Source organism: Acinonyx jubatus, chromosome E2 (assembly GCF_027475565.1).
Source record: "Acinonyx jubatus isolate Ajub_Pintada_27869175 chromosome E2, VMU_Ajub_asm_v1.0, whole genome shotgun sequence".
In the NCBI taxonomy this organism is placed as follows: Eukaryota; Metazoa; Chordata; class Mammalia; order Carnivora; family Felidae; genus Acinonyx; species Acinonyx jubatus.
In genome coordinates this window covers 26,647,753-26,671,565 of record NC_069396.1, presented here as the reverse complement: position 1 = coordinate 26,671,565, position 23,813 = coordinate 26,647,753, and the positions used below count along the sequence as shown (strand labels likewise).

General features: G+C 48.4%; 1 protein-coding gene and 1 long non-coding RNA gene across 5 annotated transcripts; both read right to left on the bottom strand.

The window, feature by feature from the left end:
* Nucleotides 1–10,192, bottom strand: LOC128313204 (uncharacterized). 3 transcript variants are annotated; one of them, XR_008293568.1, is made up of 3 exons: nt 7,622–10,192; nt 3,541–6,746; nt 1–1,390 (listed from the first exon to the last, which is right to left on the bottom strand). It is a non-coding gene; the product is annotated as an uncharacterized LOC128313204 (long non-coding RNA). The 3 variants fall into 3 exon arrangements; XR_008293569.1 differs by lacking the exon at nt 1–1,390 and having other exon boundaries at nt 3,037–3,939; nt 6,485–6,746; XR_008293567.1 differs by lacking the exon at nt 1–1,390 and having other exon boundaries at nt 6,461–6,746; nt 7,622–7,957; nt 9,588–10,192.
* An 862-nt stretch (nt 10,193–11,054) lies between these two features.
* Nucleotides 11,055–23,782, bottom strand: CFAP20 (cilia and flagella associated protein 20). 2 transcript variants are annotated; one of them, XM_015074530.3, is made up of 7 exons: nt 23,641–23,782; nt 23,407–23,526; nt 14,488–14,567; nt 13,668–13,779; nt 12,441–12,629; nt 11,982–12,092; nt 11,167–11,500 (listed from the first exon to the last, which is right to left on the bottom strand). In XM_015074530.3, exons 2-7 carry the CDS (start codon nt 23,488–23,490, stop codon nt 11,495–11,497), a joined length of 582 nt encoding a protein of 193 aa, XP_014930016.1. In that variant the 5' UTR covers nt 23,491–23,526; nt 23,641–23,782; the 3' UTR covers nt 11,167–11,494. The 2 variants fall into 2 exon arrangements, with proteins under 2 accessions (XP_014930015.1, XP_014930016.1); XM_015074529.3 differs by having other exon boundaries at nt 11,055–11,500; nt 23,407–23,751.
* Between the last annotated feature and the right edge of the window lie 31 nt (nt 23,783–23,813).

The following is a 23,813-nucleotide window of genomic DNA, read 5'->3' as shown; positions in this document are numbered from 1 at the left end:
CACCGCCCCCCACCCCCACTCGTGGTCTGGCCACATGGAATGTCCTGCTGTTCCCCAAACTGGCCAGGCCCTCTCCAATCTCTGGGCCTTTGCCCACGTTGTTCCTTCTGCCTCGAAAGTCATTGCCTGTTCTTTTCCCTGGCCAACTTGTTCCACCCTTCAGCAACCACTGCAGACAGTAGACATGGACTCCTCCAAGAAGTGCTCCCTCTCCTCTTGCCCTGTCTGGATTCCTACCTACCACAGAGGCCACTCTGAAGGGCTGTGGTTCTGCCCTGGCCCCAAGTGCCAAGGCCAGTGCATAGCAGGGCTCAGTGAGGGGCCTGCAGATGAAGGGGAATGAGCTCCCTGTGGTGGAGGGTCTCTCGGATGGGGGGGAGCACCCTGCTCCTCCCTCTCACTTTCCTCCTCTGACCACTTAAGTAGCTGGGAAGATGGAGGGGCGCCTGGGAACTGGAGAGCCGCTCTCCCCCAGGGTGCCCGGGTTGCCTCGCCCTTGGAAGGACCAACTCCACCCCATTTCTCACTTCTGCTTCCTGAGCCCTTACTGCTAACTGCCCTGCTCTCTGTATTTCCATGATCAAATTCCAGGCACAGGAATTTGAAGGCTGAGTCCTGTATCACCAACCAGTCAACAATTCAGCACCCAATTATCTCCAGCCAGAAGCCCAGGGCAGGTTCACATTCCAGGGACACAGTGATCCGCTCAAAAGTCCATGCATTCATTGAAAAAAATGTGCTCTGAGCACCAAACCTGTGCCAGGCACTGTCCTCAGTGCTGGGGACACAGCAGGGAAGAAATGGATGCAGGCCTTGCCCTCTCGGGGCTTACAATCCAGTGGGCTCCTCCCTCCTCCTTGCACTTCTGGGAACCTCCACCTCCCTCCCTGGTGAGGATTTCTTCCTTTCTCCTCTTCGTGAAGCCCCTTCTGGAGCCCTCTGTGAAGGCAGGCACACAGATCCCCTAGAGGGTGGCCAACCCGGATGATGTCCGTGAGGATGATGAAACAGGGCAAGAACAGTCACCATGACAACACCCGTGGGTGCCGGGTCCTGCCCTAAGACAGTCCATCCAGTTTCTGGGGATCCCCACCAAAGCCCTAGGAGGGGCTTATCACTATCGTAATTCCTGTTTCTGTAAATGGGAAGGCTCAGGGAGGCCCACTTTATGGCCTGAGTTCACAGGGCTGGTAAGTGGTAGAGCCAGGGTTCAAGCCCACCATGGTAAGCCCTAGAGGGAAGGGGATAACCTCTGGCCGCTTGGCTTCTTCTGCCCCAAAGTGCTCTCACCTGCTTGTGATCCCACGGAGAAGAAGGGTAGATGCCACCAGAGGGTATGGTCTCCACCAAACGTGGTTTCTGCTGGGAAGGAGGTGCTGGGAAGGTCTGCCTGGAAGGGGGTGAACAGTGACCACAGGCTGCCCACCAGCCTAGCCCCTCACAGGCAGGCCTCCCCACAGCCCCAGTCTCTGTCACAGGGACCTCCTTTTCCTATCCACTGTTGCCAGTGGCACAGGGGCCAATATGGGAGGCTGTGTCCACCTTCCCCACCCCTCCAGCTAACCCAGACTACACTTAGGACGCTAGCTCCGTATTGGGCATCCCCGATCTCGAGCCTGTTTCCTCGCTGGTCTCTACAGCCCCAGCCTCAGGGAGGATCACGTCCCGCTCCCCAGCACCCCCCGTAATTAATCATGTGGGCTGCCCTCCCAGCCAAGCCCAGCTCTGGCCCCTCCAGCCCACCCTGTTGCCAGGCCCCAACACAGCCATCCGTTGTCCCCTGGTCAGAAGCCAGTGACCAACTCAAAATAACTATTTCCCTTCCCTCCAACACAACTGTCCTTCCTGGGGAGGACAACAGCTGTAAGGGATTAGGGGTGGGGAACAGAACCAGAGAGCCCCCGACCCTCAGCCCTACACTCAGGCCCAAACCCACAGAGCTGGAGGCCAGAGCTACAGGCATGGGGGTGAGGAGCCCACCTGCCCCAGTGTCCGGGGCTGCCTTCTCCCCCCGGAACGAAGTCCTCCTCCCCATGAACAAGGAGCACCAGGGGAGCTGAAGGGCGGCAACCTCCCCCAGCCCGACCTCAGCCAGGCCCACCTGTGGCCAGTGCTGGGCCTACCCCCAAGCCTGGGGAGGAACTGCATGCTCTTGCTACATAGGAAGCCGGAACGCCCACTTCTGGCCTTTGCATCTGCTGTTCCCTCTGCCCGGATCGCCCTTCCCTTTACAGCCCGGTGTCCCCACCTCCTAGCCCCTCAAAGCCCTCCTCCGTAGAGCCTTTCTTGAGCTCCCAACCCCCTAACAAAATTCAGAGGCTGGAAGTTACAGCTCCTACCTGACCACACACCATCTGTGATGGTACTTCTCACGGGAACAGATGCCCGGCAAGGATGACACCACGAAATGGCAGAACCACCCTCGGCTCGAGGAGATGCAGGGCTCTTTTGGACACCGTAGTTGAACTGGACTGGCCAGGCCTCACTTTGAGCAGTGACCTCTCACCCAGAGCCAGTTCACGCGGAAGGACAAGGGGAGGCATGACTGGGCCGGAGAGGGCCCCGGGATGCTCGGGGCTGAGTCCCCAAGGCCGGGCTGTCACTGCAGTGCTCACCTCAGGAGCATCTGTTCAGGAATAGGGCACTTGCTACTTTCCGAGTGGCCGCTGTTCTCTCAGGGGGGCTCCTCAGTGCTGAGCTGGAGCTGGAGTCTGGCCTCGACTTACCATCCATCCCTGGAGCCACCCTCACCACCCACTACCCCCTACTGGCTCCTCGCACCCACCGCGCGGTCCCTGGCTCATTCCTGGCTCCTTCCATGTCGTCCCTTTCCTGGGGCAGGCCTGATCATTGCTTTCTTTCTCCGGGTCTTGGTCACAAGGGCTCACGAGGCCACATTCACAGCCCCCGCCCCACACAAACACGAGAGCGGGCATGTCCTCACGGACCTTCACCTGGCAAGTGGCATTTTCCTCCTGCTCTTGGCCTTTTCCCTTCCACCTCACCCTGCGAACTTTGAAGACAATCTTCCATTACGTATATTTTTGATAAGCCACCTCATATACGTTTCGGGACTGAGATGAGATATATGTTAGCCAGTAAATAAATATTACCTGCTCTTCCTGTGAATTCATTTAATCCTTTGCTACCCTTGCCTGAAGGCACTTGTGGTCTGAGGATAAGGGGGCAGCACCCAGAAGGGGCAGGTCCTACAGGGGATGGGCTGGCTACGCTTCCATTACCTATGTCCTGTATCACTTAGGTTCTGGTAAACTGTGGCCACCTAGGAACCACCCCAAAACCTCCTGGTTTAAAACAACGAAGGTATTTTTAATTTTAATTTTATTTTAGAGACAGCATGAGCGGGGGAGAGGGCAGAGACAGAGAGACAGAGAGACAGAGAGAGAGAGAGAAAATCCTAAGTTCAGCATGGAGCCTGACGCAGGGCTTGATTCCACAACCCTGGGATCATGACCTGAGCCCAAATCAAGAGTCAGATGCTCAGCCGAATGAACCACCCCCGTGCCCCCAAACCAGTACCGTTTTATTTGCTCCTGGTTCTTCCACCTTGGCTGAGCTCTCTGGGGCAGTCCCTTGGCTGGTCTTGCTGGGAGCCACCTGGGTAGCCTCACTCAGCTGCAAGCCGAGGCCTTGTGTCTCCGCGTAGGCTGGGCCTCCTGGTCAGTCCTCGTCCGGCTGTCTCTCCACGCAGTCGCCAATGTGATCACTCCAGCAGAGTGGCTGGGCACAAAGAGCTTCCATCAGTGAAAACCCAGAAACTGTCAGGCTTCCTCAAGTCTTTGCCTCAGGGCTGGCACAGCATCACCTCCGCCACATCCCGTAGTTAGGTAAGTCACAGGGCCAGCACCACACCAGGTGTGAACACTCGGCGGCTATGTTCATCTCAGGCCACTGAATCAACAACATACGTGGGACGCACTGGAAGGAATATGTGACAAATTGTAACGGTGGTAATTTGGGGCGGTGGGAATATGGGGGCTTTGAACTTCTCTATTTTTACATTTGAAAAAAAGACAAGAAATAAAGGAGAGGCTGAGACAAGGCATCCAGTTCACTGTTCTGAGACGAGCTGTCCCCGGCAGCTGTCATGGCAAGTCGCCTTGATTCCCGGGGGAGCCGGGGCCTTTTGGCCTGATGGGGCCCTAAGAGGGAAGCTGTTCCTGACGCCAGGACCTATCACTCTGGGAAACGGGCCTTTGGGCGGGGCCTAACAACAGGCCTGAAATTTAGGCTTGAGACATACTGTCTGAATGAAGTCGACAGCGGCCAAGGTATCTGGCCAGGAGTGAAAGATGACGCTCATCACTCATGATGCAATTTCGAACTTGCTTCCCATTCCCAAGGTTCATCACTAAAATGTACCCTGGGTGTTTTTTAATTAATCCAGTGATCCCTCACTGCCCAAAAGGATGGTCCAAAGACCAGCAGCATTAGCATGACCTGTGGGCTTACTAGAAATGCAGAATCTAGGGCCTCACCCCAGACCTGCAGAATCAGAACGTGAATTTTTACAAGATTCCCTAGATGATTCTTATGCACAATTACATTTGGGAAGCCTGTTCAAATCTGTTCTTAAAAACACGATTATACTACATTGAAACTATTTTTTCTTTGATGGTGATAAAGTCTTATTGTTTTAGTGAAGGCATTTAAAACAGCATTGTCCAATTAAAATTTTCTTTATCTGCACTGACCAATATGGTGGTCATTAGCCAGCTACAGAGCGCTTGAAAAGTGGCTAGTACAACAAAAGAATTGAATTTTCCTTTAAATTTAAATTAAATGAAATGTAATTTAAATAGCCACAGACTGCTAGAAGCTTCCTGCTACTGTATTAGCATGGATTTTAAATCGACTTCATTTTTTAAAGGTCTGTGCACCTAGAAAATTGCAGCCGGGCTCCCCAGGGGATTTTGCACAGCCATGAACTCCTTGTTACAATGTGATGTTATGATGGCAGAAGAACTATATATTTTGGTGTTTGAACCCAGCTCCTGGCCAGAACTCCCAAAACCTTTGGAATTTCCTACTCCGTTAAGGTGCTAGGAGCATCTCTTGTTTGCCTTTGCTTCCTGACACAGAGCTCCCAAATCCCTTGGAGTTTCCTGGGTGATGGGAATATCTTTTGCTCTAATGAAGTGACTCTTGGCAGGCTCCTTCCTGGCTACCTTCAGCACAGGGGTTGGTGACCTGAAAGACCAAGCATGGTCAGAAGCCTGGGATGTTCAGCACTTCCCCCCACCCATCCCCTGGGTTCATCCCCATAGTAAGGCCTCCATAAAAATCCCTGAAGTATGGGGTTTGGAGAGCTTCTGGATGCTGGTGCCTCTGAGGCTCACGGAGCCCCCAGTGGGAGGGGAAGGTGGCAGCCACCCTGGGTTCCCCACACCATGTAAACTCAGCCTTCTGGGGAACGTGAGGTGACCTGAAGCTCCCTTCAGGCCTCAACAGCTTCCCCGAGCAAGTGGGACTCAAGGGGACAGCTAATGCCCTCTTCCCACAGCAAAGGCTGGTGGCCCCTGTGGGGTTTGCTGCCTAAAGCAGCTTGAGGTTCTTCATTTCCCTTATTTGGGGTTGCTGGGATTCCCTGGGGCCGGGGCCGGCCCGGGGCTGGTAAGGAACTTGTGTTGAGTATCTCCGCTCCCCTTCCCCTGTGCCAGCACACGGACCAAAGTGAGCACAACCTCCGGGAATGAATCTCTACTCCCTGTCATTATAACTTCGTCGTTGGTGAAATGAATCCAGTCCAAATATGTGAGTGGCCAGAAATGTTATCTAGGTACCTCTGTCCCCAGTAGACTTGGGGCATGAGAACTTGGCAGGCCCAACCACCTAAGATCTGCAGAAGGTTTGAGTCTGGAACTCCTGTAGGGAGTTCACTGCCCCCGTCCCCACCCGCAGACCCTTAGCAGCAGATTCCCGGGGGATTCTGCTCTCCCCTGCCACCCATCCTCCTGTTCCCCATGGACGTGCATCTGCAGAGAGCGAACAGACGCTTTGCCAAGCTTTCGGTGGCAGGAGTCTTTTTCACGTGCTCCCTAGTCGCTGTCGCACGTGGGGTCTGAGATTTGCTTTCCCAGCAGCACACCTCCCGGTAGCCAGCTCGGAGGGGGAGAACTGTGGCTTCCCACTACCTCTCCTAGGCGGGGGCTCCCGACAGTCACCAAGAACCTGACATGTTGGCATAGGTAGGTTTCCAATACCAAAAAAAGAGGCTTGGAAGGCTTCTGTTCTTCAGACTTCAAGTGAACATGAGGGCAGCCTTGGGGTGGGGGCAGCTTTGGAGGGGGCCTTGGAACCCAGGGGCTACTGTGTGCACAGGCCTATTCTACTATATCGACTGAATTTACTGTATTTCCCTCCCAACTGCCAGGAGGATTCACAACTTAAGACTTGATGGAGACAGCTGGGGGAGACCCAAGTGATGAGAGAACTCGTGAGAGTCCCTGTTAATATTTATTACCTTCATGCAGTAGAAGGGCAGCGGCTGTCAGTGACATTCGACACCCCTTAATAAGGGGCTCCAGCCACCGTGTTTCCATATCCCACCCTTCACATACTGTTTTGCTTTGCTTCAGACACCATGGATACCAAGAGGCACAATTTTTCCAAGGCTCGTGCTCCATCCAGATGTGCAATGCCTTGCGGATTTGCGATTTGGAGTGCGCCTACCACAGCTCAGAGGCACTCGTGGTTTGCATTACAGGACTCCGTATTTGCAGGCTCTGGAAAAGGTGCAGAGATGGAAGTTCCGGACTAGAATTTTGTATCAAAGGAACTTAAAGTCTGAGAGGGGCTTTGCTTTACGCTTTCCTTTCTTCCCAGCATCTGGCCTCTCTGCAGGTATGGCATCGATTCTTGCTCTTGGAACAGCTTCTCAGTGCCAGAAACACCACAAATCACCAGGGGAAGGTGTTAACATGCAGATTTCTCAGCCAGATTTAGATCTCCTGAAAGAAAATCTGCATTTTAACGAGCTGGGCCTCAAGCATATGCATTTTAATAGGCCAGGGCTAAGTAATCGAAATTTGACTTTTTTTTTTTTTTTGAGAAATACAATCAGAAGAATATATCCCACAGTGTGATTCAAATTGTAATGAAGCAAACATCGGTGTGCAAACACTCCCCAGGTTGGGAAATAAAGCACTGGTGGTCCTTGGAAGTTCCATGAAGCCCCTCTCCTGTCACTCATGCCCCCGTCCTCCCACCCGCATCCCCCACCCCTGGGTGAAACATGTCCTGAGTTCTGAGATACCCAGTCCCCTTGCTGTCACTATGGCTTGTCATTTATAAATGCATCCTGGAATATATTGTTTTGCTTATCTAAAAGTCATATAGAAATGGAGGGGCACCTGGGTGGCTCAGTCGGTTGAGCATCCAACTTCGGCTCAGGTCATGATCTCACAGTTCGTGAGTTTGAGCCCCATGTTGGGCTGTGTGCTGACAACTCAGAGCCTGGAGCCTGCTTTGGATTCTGGGTCTCCCTCTCTCTCTGCTCCTCCCCTGCTCATACTCTATCTCTCTCTCTCAAAAATAAGTAATCGTTAAAGAAGTTTTTTTTAAGTCATACAGAAAAGGAATCATCCTTGATATACTGTACCTTGCTGTCTTCACCATGCACGGGAGTCATATGCTTCCTCTGCTGCTGCACCTGTAGCTGCAATTTGTCCCTTTTCGTTGCTGTATAGCTTTTTGTTGTGTGAAAACAACACATCTCGCTCATAGGCATCTCTTCCAGCCCAGCTCTGAGGCACACTTCATGTGTTTTCCCCATCAGGCTGATTTTGCTGAGGAGGAAACAGCAGGTCAAAGAAGTCAAGTGATTTAAGAGCCCAGCGCGGGGGTTGAACAGCCTGAGTCTGAAATCTGCTTCCGCCAAGGGGGGCATCACTGTGTGAGCTCAGGAACACTCATCTCTGTGCCTTGGTCTTCTCATCTGTAAAACGAGAATGGTTCCTGTTCCAGTGCTGCGATAATTCAGTAAAACAAATACCCGTAAAGCAGGTAAAACTTGGCCTAGCCCCTTCAAATGCCTTCAGATCAGAAATGGGAACTGGGGCTTCTGTCTGACTTTATATTATTTTTGTGGTTTATATTTCCCATGAACACAGGCTACTTTTATGATCCATTAGTGAAATAGAAACCTTTGCCCTACAAGCTTTTCACTCTTCACCTCAGCGCTGAAGGTAAGCTAACATGCAGCCATGAGGGGACAACCAGGCAAGGCCTCACTGTGGAGACAGAGCCGAGTCTGGCCTTGAGATCTCTCCGGCAGTGGGGTCTGGCCTGGCCCAGCCACCCAGGGGGACATTCTCTCACATCTCACTGCTCTCTACAAAAAGGGCACACCCAGACACACAGGATGCCGGTGGACAGGGGGAGTGCCCACACAAGCAGGACAGGGATGGCATGTGACTGGTCAGGTGATCCAGGTCCTTGTCCCAGCCCATGTCTCCCTGGGCTGTGGCATCCTCATCAGTAAAATGGAGGAAGAGGAAGAGAGGGCTTAGACAAGGAGAGCGCCAAAATCTTTCTCAGTGAATTCTCAGTGAGGCTTTTGGCTAAATCTGCTGAGGTGCTGGGGAAATCAGCTTGGAGGTCTGTCCCTTGGCATGCCTGACTTTCCTGAGAGACACCCCAGGAGGGGGCCAGTCTGGCTACAGGAAAATCATTCAGTGGGCCAGTGGCAAATAAGGGCCACAGTGGATCTGCTCTCACCCAAGATGAATCCTGTTGGGAATGGTTGCACACCTGTCCCTTCAAGTTCACGACAATTAACTAACACTCTCACTTGGAAGGCAATTCCTTCTAAAACACACCATGACCTCCAAGGCGCCTGATAACGCGACCCTGCCCACTTCAATTTCTCCACTGTAAGGTCACTCTGGCCCCAGCTCCAAGGAGGCCACTAACCCTCACAGCCTGTCCTTTCCTTCCTCCTGTGCTCAGCCTCCTAATGGTTTGTCGCCATCTTCCTGGTGAGCTGGAAAGCCGAGGGCAAGGGGCCGTGCACTCGTTGGTTCCACAATTCACACTGGCCTGGGTCCAGCTTAGATAATACACCCCATCACCCCCAACGCCCCCTCACTTCCTCTCAAATGGATATGCAAAGCATCTGGGAAGTGGACAGCTGTCGCCTTCCACCCCAAAGAGGGAGGTGAGGTAATCCCCATACATAGTCTGACAAGTGCCTTGGGGTGAAAGGGGCTCTGTGTGGAGGAGAGTGTGTTGCTGTGTTTCTCTGGACTTCCAGGAGCACTTCCCTGATGGCCTGGCACTGAAGACAGATGAAAAGTTAACCAGATTTCCTCGCCTCCACAAAAGCATCTTTCTTTCAGGCCACAATAGACACCATGTTGGAAGGAAGATTTCAGCGTCCAGTGACCAGAGATAGGGAGCTCTATTGAAGTCCCTGGCCACCCCACCGCCACCCATCTCTGAGGATTCCAACTATAACCCTGAAGGCTCAGGGGACAGGCCCACGGGATCTAACAACAACAACACTACTATGTTTAAGGATGGACAAGGGGACAACATTCAGACGTGACTGGGGCTGGCCCTGTTACCTGGGCTGACGGCCCTCTGTGTGTTGACCCCATCAGAGGGGCAGCACCCATGAAAGAGGCGGCTCCATCGAGTCGTTAGCAGGAAGAGAAAGGGCAGAGCTGTCCTGGGCCCACCCGAGTGTCAGGCGCTCGACAACTGTGGGGAGAAACGCAAACTCGGCAAGTCACACGAGGTGGCAGCGGAACACCTTTCCCTCCAGACCCCTGGCCCTGCTGCGGCAGAGGTCTGCTGCTTACCCGCAGCGCACTCTGGAGGGTACGGGTTGTGGGAGAGGAGCGCTTCTTGCCATTTACTTTCACAGAAGGCCGTGACGGCAACAGCAAATTCAGCACGGTTTTTACGTCTCACCGAAGTCTAAGTGGCTGGTGCCCACGCTTCCAGCATCATCCTTGTGGGACGAAACCAGACCCAGGGGGGATTCCCCGGGAGGGCCCAGTATCTAGAATGGCCTTTTGTTCTTGACTTTGAAATTCTTACATTACTTTTCAAAAACATTTTTTTATAGTACACAAAGTCTACAAATGACACAATAACTATTGTCTCCAGATGTAGTCACTGTACCAGTTTAACTGTATCCTTCAAGATCTGGCATATCCGCCCATGCTCTTCTCTGCCCCTACACTGCTTCCTCCCTGCCCACCCCTCTCCGCCCCCCAGCGAATTTACACAGGGTAGTCGCATCATGGAAGTGTTTAACTTCTGTGAATATAACTATTTGTGCCGGGGTTGGCCATCCCACTGAGGGACCATATGCCCAAGAAGCAGTATAAGGGAGGGTGTGGGGTAAGCTTTCAGCTCCCTTATGTGATTCGAGTGTTTAGAGAAACACTTTTCCTGGAAGTCCCTAAATTCAAGGCAAGGAAGTCCCTAAATTCAAGCCCATTGGTGATGGGCTCCAATGCTGAGGGACAGTAGGTGTGGTTACAAAAGAGCATGTGGGGCTCCAATGTGACAACTTGCTAAGGGAATTAAGAGCAATCTGGACTAGATGCCATTTTGTCTTAAGCTTGACTCGGGCCCCAATGCCTAGTAAGATGATTCTACTGATCATATGCTGTTCACATTTTTCCCCATTTAGTGTAGCTTGGAGTTGTTATAAATCAGTATCTGTACAGATGTCTTGTCCTGTAAGTGCTTACCACAAGATATTTCACAGCATGAGCGTATGGGATGTGCTTTGGAAAGAGCTCTATGTTCACATCACAAAGGAAAGAAAAATATCATTAAAAAAATAAACTAAGAACAAATTTACTGGGGTGCCTGGGTGGCTCAGTCGGTGGAGCGTCCAACCCTTGATTTCGGCCTCAGGTCATGATCTGAGGGTCGTGGGATCACATCCCACGTTGGGTGCAGAGCTTGCTGAAGAGTCTCTCCCCCTCCCCCCTCCCCCTCGACTCACCCCTCCTCCGCCCCACTCATGTTCTCTCTCCTTCTAAAATAACAAACAAAAAACCCAAATTTACAAACCAAGAATATAGCATTTTATTCATTTCCAGATTATGAGTATTACACAGCATATACATATATTTAGATAATATATAAAACAATGAATTTGGCTCTGGTCAGGCTCTGGTAGGAAGAAATATTGGTCTGAAATTGCTTTAGGGAACATCTTTAATTCTATAGTTCCTGGTAAATGTGTCTCCACACACTGGGGCAGGCAGCTGGGTAAAGTCCAGCATTCGTGCACCAGAGCCCGGCCTACCCCCCACGGCACTTGCAACGCGAGGATGGCATTCTGGCATGGTCACTGGTGTCCACAACAAAGGACACCAAGTAGTAGATAAAAGAACCACAGCACAGTAAACTAATAGAAATATTTGTTTTTTGTATTGTCCTCCAGTTAGTTTCCTTTTCAAACTAAGAGCCATGTCCAGGGTCTGACATCCCTTGAGTTGCATTCTGGTTATTGCTGGAGAAAAAGAAACAAAGAGAAGAGGCAATCAGAAAAATAGACGGTCAGTGCCACCGACCCGCCTTCCCCTTTCTGGTGACACTGGAGGGGACACTGGACTGTGCAGAAATGCGCAATGTCAGCAGCAGGCAGGCATGGAAGAAGCACCCAGCATTGTGTCAGAGGAGACCGATGGGCTGACAGGAATTTGTTCGGATGGAAGATATTCTCCAAGGAAGGCCCGTGAGCAGGAAGCAGCAGGACGCCGCCCAGGGAGAGGCAGGACCACCTTGTGGAGGTGGAGACAACAGTCACAGAACATTTCCCAGGACGGATCCTAATTCAGTGCTGATGTTGGAAGAAGACCCAAGATCTTACAATGAAAGGTACTCCAGACCCCACGTCAGCACTGAGAGGCTCTGCAACCCAACTCAGAATAGAGCACTTTCTAGCTCCCCCAACTCACCGTCTGGCCTTCCTCCAAGGAAGGCTGGCTTACCTTTGCTTTGTTTTGAACTGGGAGATATAATTTGAACTCTGCCGGCAGTTCATCTTCTGAGTAGAGTCTGTCTGAGAAGTAAACACGTCGGATGCGACAGTTTGCGTGGATCTGTGGGTGCAAGACTTATTTTAAGAGACAAAATAGGATTGCCCTTCCTCTTTTCCTGATTCTCCTAGAGTTCCTCCCACGAGGCTGTCAAAGCTTCATCTCTTTGGCCTCTCCTCAGCATGGCTTAGGGATGGAGTCTGGCAAGGGGGATATTTTGCTTGCTGTGTTCTCCCACTATATCTGAGCAGACACCTGAATATGGCCTGGACCTCTCTGAGCCCTCTGGAGAGTGACTTGGGCACCTTAGCCAAAAACCCACACTGTTCTGTCACCAGGGCCACAAGCCAGGAACAGGCAGAGCACACTCTCCTCTCCCGTTTGGCACTCCACAAGAAAAGGAGCCAGCACCTGCACTCTCAGGGTCTCGATGTAATTTGTGCCATATGCCCGCCGTGTGAAGTCTGACAGATTGAACTGAATCTGGTTCCAGCCATCATCCAGCCGCATGGGCATGGTACAGATGAAGGGTTTGACTCGGGTGGTGCTCTGGTAGTTACTTGCCCGAAACCGCCGACGCACATTCTTGTCATCTAGTACCTATGACATATAGAAAAAGAGTCACATGAACTCTACCTTGGAAGAAGCAAACAACCTGGGTATAAGACAAGGGCCTGAACTCCCACAGCCCAGTTTCCCAAGGCTGAGACCCAAGGGAGAATAAACAGACCAGATACAGGTCACACTGGATGCAGATGGCCCGGAAGTAGCAAGTTTATCTTGTCCGTTGCCAAGACAACACCAGCTGCTTATGACACATGACACACCCGAGGGCCCACAGACCATAGAAGATTTCATAAACATTCTTCCACTTCAAAAATCAAAAATACTAGAACAGAGACCAACAATAGCCAGTATTAAATGGACACTACTCTAACCTTTAAGCTTTGAAACTTACAGCTGTTGTTCAGACTTCCTAGGTGCCTACTGCTTCTTTAAAAACGTGCCATTAAAGTTTGACTACCAAATTGATACCAAATTTATGCTGTATAATAACAGCTGCATCAAGTGTGTAGTAGAAGCAGAAAAGAATACATACAGGGGCTCCTGGGTGGCTCAGTCAGTTAAGTGTCAGACTTTGGCTGTGGTCAGGATCTCACGGTTCTTGGGTTCGAGCCCTGCGTCAGGCTCTGTGCTGACAGAGCAGGGCCTACTTGGGATTCTCTCTCTCTTCCCCTCCCTGACTCATGCTTTCTCTCTCTCTCAAGATAAACAAATAAACTTTAAAAAAAAAATACGGGATGCGTGGGTGGCTCAGTCGGTTAAGCCTCCTACTTCGGCTCAGGTCATGATCTCACAGTTCGTGGGTTCGAGCCCCGTGTCGGGCTCTGTGCTGACAGCTCGGAGCCTGGAGCCTGCTTCAGATTCTGTGTCTCCCCCTCTCTCTGTTCCTCCCTTGCTCTCTCTGTCTCTCTGTCTCTCTCTCAAAAATAAATAAAGATTAAAAAAAATTTTTGTTTTTAAAAATACATACAAAAGACTAAAGATACTTTCCCAGAGCTATTTTTTTTCTTGCAAGTTGATGAGCTATCCCTATGGTATAGCTGAGAGTGTACACATTCATGTGCATATACTAACCTGTACTTCAAAGGTAAAGTATTTCTTCAAATTTTTGATAATCATGACAAGGAAGGGCAGTTTAATCCCCAATGTCTTTTTTGGGTCTGCGGGACAGGTGATATACGTGGTGCTGCAGAGAGAGGGGACACTGGTAAGCACTTCCCTTGTGGTACACACAGCAAAAACACTCGGTCCAAGAGGTAAGTTGGAAAGCAGATCTAAAAGAGCCAGATACCTCACCCAATCCTCAATCCTTGAATCAGCTGATGCTTAAGAAAACACAACGCTGGACTCTGAAACAAAAGCTGAACACAGAGCTAGACATCAACAAAAAAATAACCTGAAAAACAAAGCCAGGCCAGCGATGTGAGGAATTTCCTCCAGTGAGAGAAGACTAAGTTCTGGTCTAAGAGAAGCATCAAGTGATAGAAAACGTAAACTAGGACCACTGTGGCACAGAGAGCCACACAGTGGCACACACCATCTACTATGACCAGTGCCATCCCTCCGCCCACACCCACAGCCTTGGTTACTTATTAATAATAATATAACTAACATACAGCACTTACTATGTGCTGAGCAGGCTTTAAGTGCTTTATACACAATTTGCTTACTTAATCTTCACAACAACCCTCTAAGGAAGGTGTCCTGTTACTATCCCTATTTTACAGATGAGGAAACTAAGGCCTGTGGGTTAAGTAACTTGTCCAAGGTAAGCTGTAAGCAGTGAGCTGGATCCACACCAGGCGCTCGGTGCCACAGTCTGTGCTTATTAACTTCTGTGACATACTGCCTCCCTGGTGTACCGGGTCTCTGGGTGAGCAGAGGGGCCACCTACCTGACATTCGTCCCTTCAATCTCTAGCACCAGGGACTGGATGTCATTATCAGTGATTCTTTTGATGTGGCCATTCCGCACCTACAACGAAGAAAATTAAACCAATTAGGACTGAAATATTTGGCAACAACTTTGTTAAGATTTTGAAGGCTGAATGGGACCATTTAAAGAAAACCACAGTAGCTCTTGGGGCATAACATAGAACTTTGGGACACGGTATACTGAGCTTATCTGTAAGTAGGCCATGATATTACCTCTATATAAGGTCCCATCAGCCACCACAGGAATTGCAGGTGACTTGGCAATCTATAAATTAGGATAAATTTCTTCCCAAAGAAATCAACTCGAGGGGCGCTTGGGTGGCTCAGTCAGTTAAGTGTCTGACTCTTGGTTTTGGCTCAGGTCATGATCTCAGTTTGCGAGTTCGAGCCCCCTGTTGGGTTCTGTGCTGGCAGAATGGAGTGTACTTGTGAATCTTTCTCTCCTTCTCTCTCAAAAAATAAACATAAAAAAGAAAAAGAAATCAACTCGATTCAGCTAACATTTACTCAGTGCCTACTATGCACTAGGAACATTCATATACACTCTCTGACTTAATCCTAACAACAAAAATCATAAGGTAGGTGGTATTTTACACATGTGGACACTGACATCCGGGCAATGCAAATGAGGACCCTAAGTGACAGAGTCAGGATTAATGACCAGGCTTTCCACACTGTCTTATATACTTCTTTGGTCAAAAAGGCCCAATCCTGGGTGCCACTGGAAGGGCACCTCCATTGGGAGGGCAGCAACCAGAAAATGAGAGCACTACTCCCCAGTATCAAGCATCATTTTTATCTTCTACACTGCTTATTACAATGCTCCTACTTCCTGCTTCCTTATTTTTTCCCTAAATTTCAAATTTTTAAAGAATTCAAGTCTCATCGGTGCTGCACACAAAACCCTTCTTCAGCGTTTCAGCCCACACCAACCTCTCCTCTTTCTGATTTGTCTGTCTGGCTCATGTAGCCTAGACCATATAATTTAGCACTTCATCCTACATGGTTCTGTGTCGTCTGCTGCATATGTAGGAGGTACAATATGAAGAGAGATCAATATTCAATATGGATTTCCCCTCTTAAAATATTCAGGAAAGCACAATTACCTTCAAGCAATGAGCGCTTAAGCACCTAATATGGACACAGCAGAGGAACGCAAAGGCATTTTTGACACAGGGCTGGACTATTAGGGCTGAATGTATTAACACATGAAAAACATCAATAAGATTTGGTACAGGATGCACCTAAAGCATGTGACCTTTTTCCAGGCAGAGTGAAAATGGCTGTATTGACATGTCGTATTGACTCAATCCTTTGGCTTTCCAGTAGACTTGCATATAAAGAGAGAACACGGTGTCAAGTCTGACTGAGAGTTGTATTTTCAAAATGGATTATTAATAATACGGCATTTTGTTTTTAGGCATCAGTCTCTGACCTCTGGTACTGTGAATTTGATCCACTTGAGGTGTGCTTGGTGTTCCCATGGGACATTTGATATCACTGCCTATCTTTTTCTGCGAGATGTAACTGAGTCTTGTCTCCTTACAAAAGTATAAGCTCAAGGGTAGGGATCAAGTCGTAAGCATCATTTGCATCTTCTACAAAGCTTAGTACTATGTGAGGCATAAACTAAGCATTCAAATATTTGCTGACTTCTGGAATTTGTCACCCTGAGAGTTGGCAAGGGTGAATAGATTCAAGGAGGATTTAAAAAAAACTCCTGGATAACATATCCACCATGGACTATTATAGGAAGCCAGAGAGACTGGGGTCTATCACAAAGCCAGGGAGGCTGCCAGCATGAGGAATGCTTTCCCACAAATCAGCCTTTGGTGCCCATTATCAGAGACAGAACGCAGGGTGGATGGGCCCCAGATCTCTGCCAATGCAGCATTTCTTGGGTTCTTAAGACACAAATGTCACATTGAAGTGCTCCTCAAACAAAGCTGGCGACACCGCTGCCCTCCTGCTTCGAGTTCTGGGCCTCTTTCCCAGGGAGATTAAGAGCACAAAGGCTTGGGTCTGTGTAGCACATGCCAACGCGGCCCACCTCATTCCCCACATAAACACTCGGGACCAAATGGCAATATTCCTCCTCGATCTGCTAGCCCACAGCTGCTGTGGAAAACAGACGGACTTGCTGGTGAAGGAGGAATCAAATGCGAAATTATTTCCAAATAACGTGATGTAGTCATGTTGCTAAGAGGGGCTGGTATTCCAACAAGATGCAAACACTAATTTGATAACATACAACTAATTATTCTTTATAACTTCATTCTTTCTTTAAAGGATACACAATGCAACAATCGACATGGTTAACCTGGAAGTATCAATTAATTATTGCTAAAAGGCAACTTGTTGCAATTTATCCAATATTGCTTAAAAGCATGGCTTCGAACCTTACATCCCCAAAGGTCTCTCAGAGCACAGGGAGAATGTTCTCTCCGCTCCAGAAAGCTCGGCCAGATTCCACAGGGAGGAAATGTTAGGAAATTTGCTTCTGCCCATCTCAAAGTTTCTAGCAGATGACTTCACTCCAGCAAATGCTACTATTCAAGTCTTTATACAGAAGAAAACAATGCCTTACAAAGCACGCAGAAGCCAACAGACTGGAAGCCAAAACAGACTTTGTGTATTCTTCTGCCTCTGCCCCAGAGGCAAGCTCATTTTTAGCTGGACTTTCAAAAACTTCCTACAGAGAAATTTCTCTCAGCAACACATCAACCACCACACTCCAGGACTTCGGTCTTACAAAAATTAAGTAACGTAGTCCATAAACCAGGAGAACCAGGAAAAAAGGCAGCTTTTTCAAAGGAATGCCCACCGGTCTCTCTGGAGTTTTAAGTATTCTCCTATCACCAACTGCCAGAGTTCTGAAATCAAATTAAGTTGATTGGTTAGTGAATTATGATTCTTCTCCTTTATTTAAGGGCTGCAAATCGAAACTCACTGGGAAAGAGGGGTGGGGTGGGGGGTGCAATTAATCAGAGAGATGAGCACTTAAAGGACACCTCCCCAAACCTCTTTAGGCTCTAAAACTAGGATCAAGGGAAAAGCGGGGTGGACAATTTGGGACAAGGCCTCTCAACCACCTTGGCAGTCTGGCCGTCACTGTTTTAAATTGTAAAGGTCTTGCAGGAAGCAACCCCCTCCTCAGTCCTGCTTCTGACAAACACATACAACAAGATACACGACCTCAGAAAGCACTGACTTCCTTTCCTTAGCTCCTTCCAGTTCAGAGGTCACTAAGCAGGCCTGGCTTTGAAATGAAGATAAAGTGAACTGGTCAGTATTTATTGCTTACGGTGGAAATAGGTTTTATCTTCCTTCCCTCTCTAAATGAGACAGTGCCAATTGTTTTTGACTTTTTCATTCTTTTTTACTTCATGACACAGTCCCGCTATCAAGGTGTAGGTTACAAGTGTTTTATTCCTCCAAAAAATAAACAAAGCTAATCTTACATTTTTTTTCACGAACTCCCTATCCCCACCCTCCCTCCACCCCCAAAGCTATGAGATGGAGGTACTTTGGGAGCTGCAGAACCCAGGTTACTGGCTACAACAAATCAAAAAGGTTCTCAGCCTCTGTGGACACCAGGAAAGGAACCTTCAAGCCCTTCTTGCAATCACTCTTCCAGGCTTTCCATGGTCACTGGGGCAACTAATAAAGAACACTGATTTTCTTTTCTTTTTCTTTTCTTTCAATGTAAGCTCCAGGGAGGAAGGTCAAGCTGAGGGGAAAAAAGTACTACTGGGATAGGGAGAAAGCTAGCCAACTCTCCATATTTCTTCAAGTGTTTTAAAAATAACACATGAGTTGTATCCATTCTCTACCCCCACCTTTCATTTTTCTGGCTCCACCCACTTATCCTGGCAGACAGCTGAGCCCTCAGCCATCTGGCATCCTAGTCTTAATAATGACACATGTTCCAATTTACATTAAGCCATTAGAGCTGTACATGTCGGCAGGAAAGTTTCGCCTTTAGCTAGGGGCCGGGATGTAAGTCGGAAAACAGGCAGAGGGAGACCTCTGTGGGGAGAGCTGGGCATAGCTCTGTCTCAAGGCCTGGGCCTTGCAGGCTCCGATGGGTCAAAGCTCCTTTCCCTTTGCTGCACTTAACAGGGACTCTCCAGATAGCACACGGGAAACTCTGGGCATATACAAACAACCCTTTAGTTACAGTAAAGGCAATTAAGTGCAGTGCTAACCAGTCTCTTCCTAGCAATGCCTTGCAAGGGCAAGTGTAACTCAAACCCATGCCTTCGCCCAATTATAGTAAAAGCTATTACTCAGAATAATAAACATCATCAGGCTGATCCAGTAAAAGTCTGGAAAAAAACCCAGCTATACTACCTTCATGTCCAATGCCCTCGATCCTACTACCGGGAACGCAGCAGTTTAACATGTACCAAGAAAGTTTGCTAATTAAAAATGAGGGTGTGGAAACTCCTTTTCTGGAGAGAGATTATTCATTTTTAAAATTAGGAACAGGGAAGGAATCTAATACTATCCAGCAACAACCACAAAAAGTCTGCTTCTAATATTTAGTTTTAGAATAGGCGAGGATCAGCGGCAGCTGAAAGACAAGGTGAGAGGTGAGAAAGACAGAGAAACTTGTATGAACTAACATTCTCATCTAGTAGACTTTTAGGATATTAAACATATTTTGAAATATGAAAATTTTATGTTTTACACAGGCATAAGTGGAAACAGAACCTTCTGGTATTTTCTTTACAAACCAGAAGTGATATCGACATTAAACATAAAAGTCCTTTAATAAATGAAATATTTGCTGGTTCCAGAAGTTAAGGAAACATTAAGAAACCCCTAATTTCTCCTAAGCTGTTGGTTTGATAAAGACAGAGGTCTTTATCAGGAGGCTTGCAGTCTAGCAAGGAATACAAATTTTAAGAAGCTAATTTCAAGAATGAATTTCAAGAACGATGGGTATGATAAAAAGGAAGTAGAGGCTCTATAAGGGGGTATAAATGAACTTAACCTGGAGGGGCAAGTGGATATAGACTCACTTAATCTGACGAAGTGCCTTTGTGCTACAACCTGGAGACTAACAGAGGTGGTGGGGTGGGTCCCAGCAGAGGGACAGGTACAAAGGCCTGAAGGTGAGAGAACACAACCTCCTTCAGTTCAGTAGGAGGTCTAAGAGGGGAACCCGGTGGGGGGTAGCGGGGGGCAAGCCTGGAGAATTGGTTAAGCAGGCACCCGACCATGTGCTGTGTGCCCTTAGAGTCACGTTAAGGGTTTTGGACTGGGAAAGCCATGCTACAATGACTAAATTATTCTAATTTCAGAAGTCTGGCTTTACTGTATTTCCTATTCCTAGGCATCAATTATAAACTTATTTACTCTTGAGCAAATTCCTGGGTTTCCTGCCCTATTTAATACTGTATGCCATAACTCTGTTGCCAAGCATTTTATATAAACCTTCATTTAATCTCCATAATCATGGAAGGAGGTGGCATCATTACAAAATAAGAAAACTCGGCAGGTAAGTGCTTGCCCAAGGTTACACAAGACAGGACATAGGACAGAGCCAGGGCGCACATCCACACTGTCCCAACTCCAGCCCTGGGGTTTCAAGGTAAAAAAGTTTTCTTCCCCTAAAGGAACTTGTAGTCTAGTGGGAAATACACAATAAATAGGCAACTGCCATACAGTGTGAAGTAGAGGGCCACAGGAATACACAGGAGACCTAACTTAAGCTCCCAATGTAACAATGTTTAAGTTGAGATTTGAAGGAAGAGATGGGCGGCAGGAGCTATGAACTTCAAAGAGGGTCTGATAAATGCAGATGTTACAGATGTTAGTAAGCACACCCACAAAAATGGAGCCTGTCAATTCACTAGTATGAATATGGCATTCACTCTTCACGCTCATAAGGAGACACAGAGCCCAAACAGAAGCCAAACTTAATTTTTCCAAGATTACTCTTTACAAAAAACAAATTATAGAAATTCTTCTCCATAAACTCAGGAAGGAGAATAGTAAAGTTTGTGAAATCACAATAGTAACAAAAATAGCCATATACTACTGGCAGAGTTCAGGGTCATTTCTAGATAAATGTGGATGGTCTATCCCTCCCTCCATCGAACTTTACCTTTACTACAACTTTGCCTTACTCCCTAAGAGCAGGGAAAATGTCTTCTAGCTTTTTATCTCCCCAGATCTACACAATGCCTGTGATTTAACTGTTGCTCAATATTTTGATAAGTATATCAATTCCCAGTGTTTCCCCAACTGAATTGGATTCCCAACACTTCCTGAGGACTTTAATATAGCTAAGAAAAGGCACACATGCAACAAAGCCTATGGATCTGACCCCAAACTTATCCTTTCCCTTTCCTTCCCCTGCCCCAGGGGAAAAGATTCACCCCTAAACCCATTTCAGTCTAAATACAAAAAGTATTTGACTTTGGCTCAGCTCATGATCTTGCGGTTTGTGAGTTTGAGCCCCACGTCGGGCTCTGTACTGACAGCTTAGAGCCTGGAACCTGCTTCGGATTGTGTCTCCCTCTCTCTGCCCCTCCCCAGCTCACACTCTCTCTCTCTCTCTCTCTCAAAAATAAACATTATACACAAACAAACACAGAAAGTAGAAGGACACCTGGGTGGCTCACTCGGTTAAGCATCTGACTTTCAATTTTGGCTCAGGTCATGATGTCAAAGTTTGTGGGTTCAAGCCCCATGTAGGGAGCCATGCTGACAGTGCAGAGTCTGCTTGGGATTCTCTCTCTTTCTCCTCCTCTCTCTGCCACTCCCACACGCTCTCTCGCTCTCTCGCTCTTAAAATAAATAAACTTAAAAAAATACAAAAAGTAGAAATATAATCAACTTTTACTATTATAAGAATTTTGCTTAAAATGAGTGTTATTCTAAATGTTTTCTTTGCCAGAAGGTCTGTTTAATTTACTCCAAGTAACCCTGCCAGGTGTTCTAATGTTTTCACACGTGTTTATGTCATTAGGGTGCCATCCGACCTCTAGCGGCGTTGTTAAGGGACACAGTGCACCATGGTTACTCTGCTTTTATATTCCATGTGTAAACATATTGACTGGCCAAAAAGCTTCATTTGAACAATAAAACACACACAAAAAGATCAAGCCCAGAAAGGTCAAAATGGACAACTCTGGTACGTTTCACCTAATCCAAACGCTGGAGCGTTCCTACCACTGCAAGTCTTTCAGTGTTACTGAGTTCTCTGGCCTGCTCTAGAAACCTCTCCTAGATCAGGTCCCGTTCTCTATTTCAAGAGCCTTACGTTGACCTTTTTGTTGTAACTGCACGTTCAGCTAGCACACAAGGTTACTGCCTCCATGCCTCCTGACAGCCCATAACTAAGCCCAGCCACGTCCTTACAAAGTTCCCAGGTACATTCACACCACGTTCTCTTTGTAGAGATGCAGTTTCAGAGGTTTCAGTGTTTATTCCAATGTGAACAGAACATGGAACTGAAAACCTCAATAACGTAGGGAACAAAACTAAGGAAATGCTTTCCTGTGTAATACTCCTGGTGTGAGACTAGGCTTGTGGACAGAAGCATAGTGAAAAGAGGAGACTTCGATGTTTCACATGCGCATAGGGCCCAAGCAACTCATTATATTCAGATCTGCCAACTATTATAAAAATGACATGAAGAACACAGCACTCTCAAAGCTGCTCTCAAAATGCAGAATTCCCTAGTCCTGACCGGCAGAAGCCTCTCGGTGTTCTCTATCAATCGCTGTGTGGCCCCAAACGCTCATTTGCGGATAAGGAAGACAAAGAGCTGTTCTGAGATGAAATCCAAGATTCTTGGCTTCGTTACCCATAACCTGCTTACTTAGATTATTCCACATTTATCTCTATAAAATACCATTCAACATACCACTTCTCTCCATTCTCCCCTGAGAAAATCACCTGTCTTCCACAAGAGACTGCCTACCTGAACTTATCCTAAAAAAGGGTACAGCGGACTAGGAATTCACGTGAGCAATGAAATAACCAAGTAATAAAACGCAGACCAACGCACAGCCTGCTAGACATACATGTCCCCCTACCCCACATCTCCAAAAAGTGGACAAGGTCATCATCTCCTGGGGTCAGTGAAAGTATTATCCAGGGGAGACCTGAATAAAAATAACGAGGCTTGTACTTGGCTCTGAACTTATTAACCCAAACAAAACTTTACCACCATTTTGCAATTTTCCTGATGTAGAAATCAAGCACAGAAGGCACAGTTCAGACCCCAAGTAGCACTGAATGTGGAGCAGGTGCCAAAGGCCACCCGAATTCTCCCTTGTTTGAGATCACTGGAAGGAAAGGAGCAAATGAATGAAATCCAAACATAACTGCCTTCTGGCTGTGCCTCTATAAGGATGCCTGGAACAAAAGCTCTGTGTCTTGTGCCCAGCACAGTGCCCGGCACAAAACAGGGTATCAGTAAATATTTGTGAAATCAGTGAACAGCAGCTTCCTTCATCTGCATGCTCCCAAAGCAACCTCAAGTAAGTTTATGCATTTCACGCTATGACACAGGTACTATCTATCCCACTGTATAAACTGGGAAACCGAGGCTTCTGAGGAACCGACTGAGCAAATCAAGACTGCGGAGAGGGACCACTGTCATAAGCACACCATGGCCTCTGGACACTTAAACCCCAGCCACGCCCACCCCACACGCACCCCCAACTGCTTACACGACGCCCCTACCTTGCACCTCAGTCACGCCAGCCTGGGAACAGGTCACAGCAGCGCCCGCCCGGCCTCCCCTACCCCTAGGCCCCAACTCTACACAACTACCCACCACCCCGTCCCCAGCCTCCGGACGAGGAGGGGACGCGCGGCCCCTGCACCCCGCCCAGCGGCTGTCCCCAACTCCTGACCTTTTTGTCCCAGATCTGCAGGGGTTTGCTGCCAATGCTGTAGAGGATGGAGAGGAAGCCGCTCTGGAACGTGTTTTTGAACATCTCGCCCGCGGCCTTCTCAGTCGCGCCGGAGCCGACCTAGATATGGGCACCAAGTGGTGAAGGGAAAGTAAGGGCTGGGCCTGGTCGGGCTGCGCTCCTGATCGCCTGATCTGTAGTCCCTCGCGGGTAAAATCGGTCGCAAGACACTACCTCCACGAGTTTCTGCTCCCAAAAGAAACAAGCAACCTCAACTGGGAAACCACAGCAACTGCCGCCCGCGCTCCTCTCCCCGCCTTAAATGGAGGCGGCGGGCAGTCCGCTGTGTAAAATGGATACCTCCGCCCACTTGACCCGCCCCCTGAGCATGCGGGACCCAATCCTGC

Excerpts from the sequence above, each read along its gene's own strand:
- CFAP20 (XM_015074530.3), bottom strand. The coding sequence starts at position 23,490 with ATGTTCAAAAACACGTTCCAGAGCGGCTTCCTCTCCATCCTCTACAGC. Across the intron at positions 14,568-23,406 it reads TGCAGATCTGGGACAAAAAG|GTGCGGAATGGCCACATCAA; the intron begins GTCAGGAGTTGG and ends TCTTCGTTGTAG. Across the intron at positions 12,630-13,667 it reads ACTTTACCTTTGAAGTACAG|GTACTAGATGACAAGAATGT; the intron begins GTTAGTATATGC and ends TATATGTCATAG.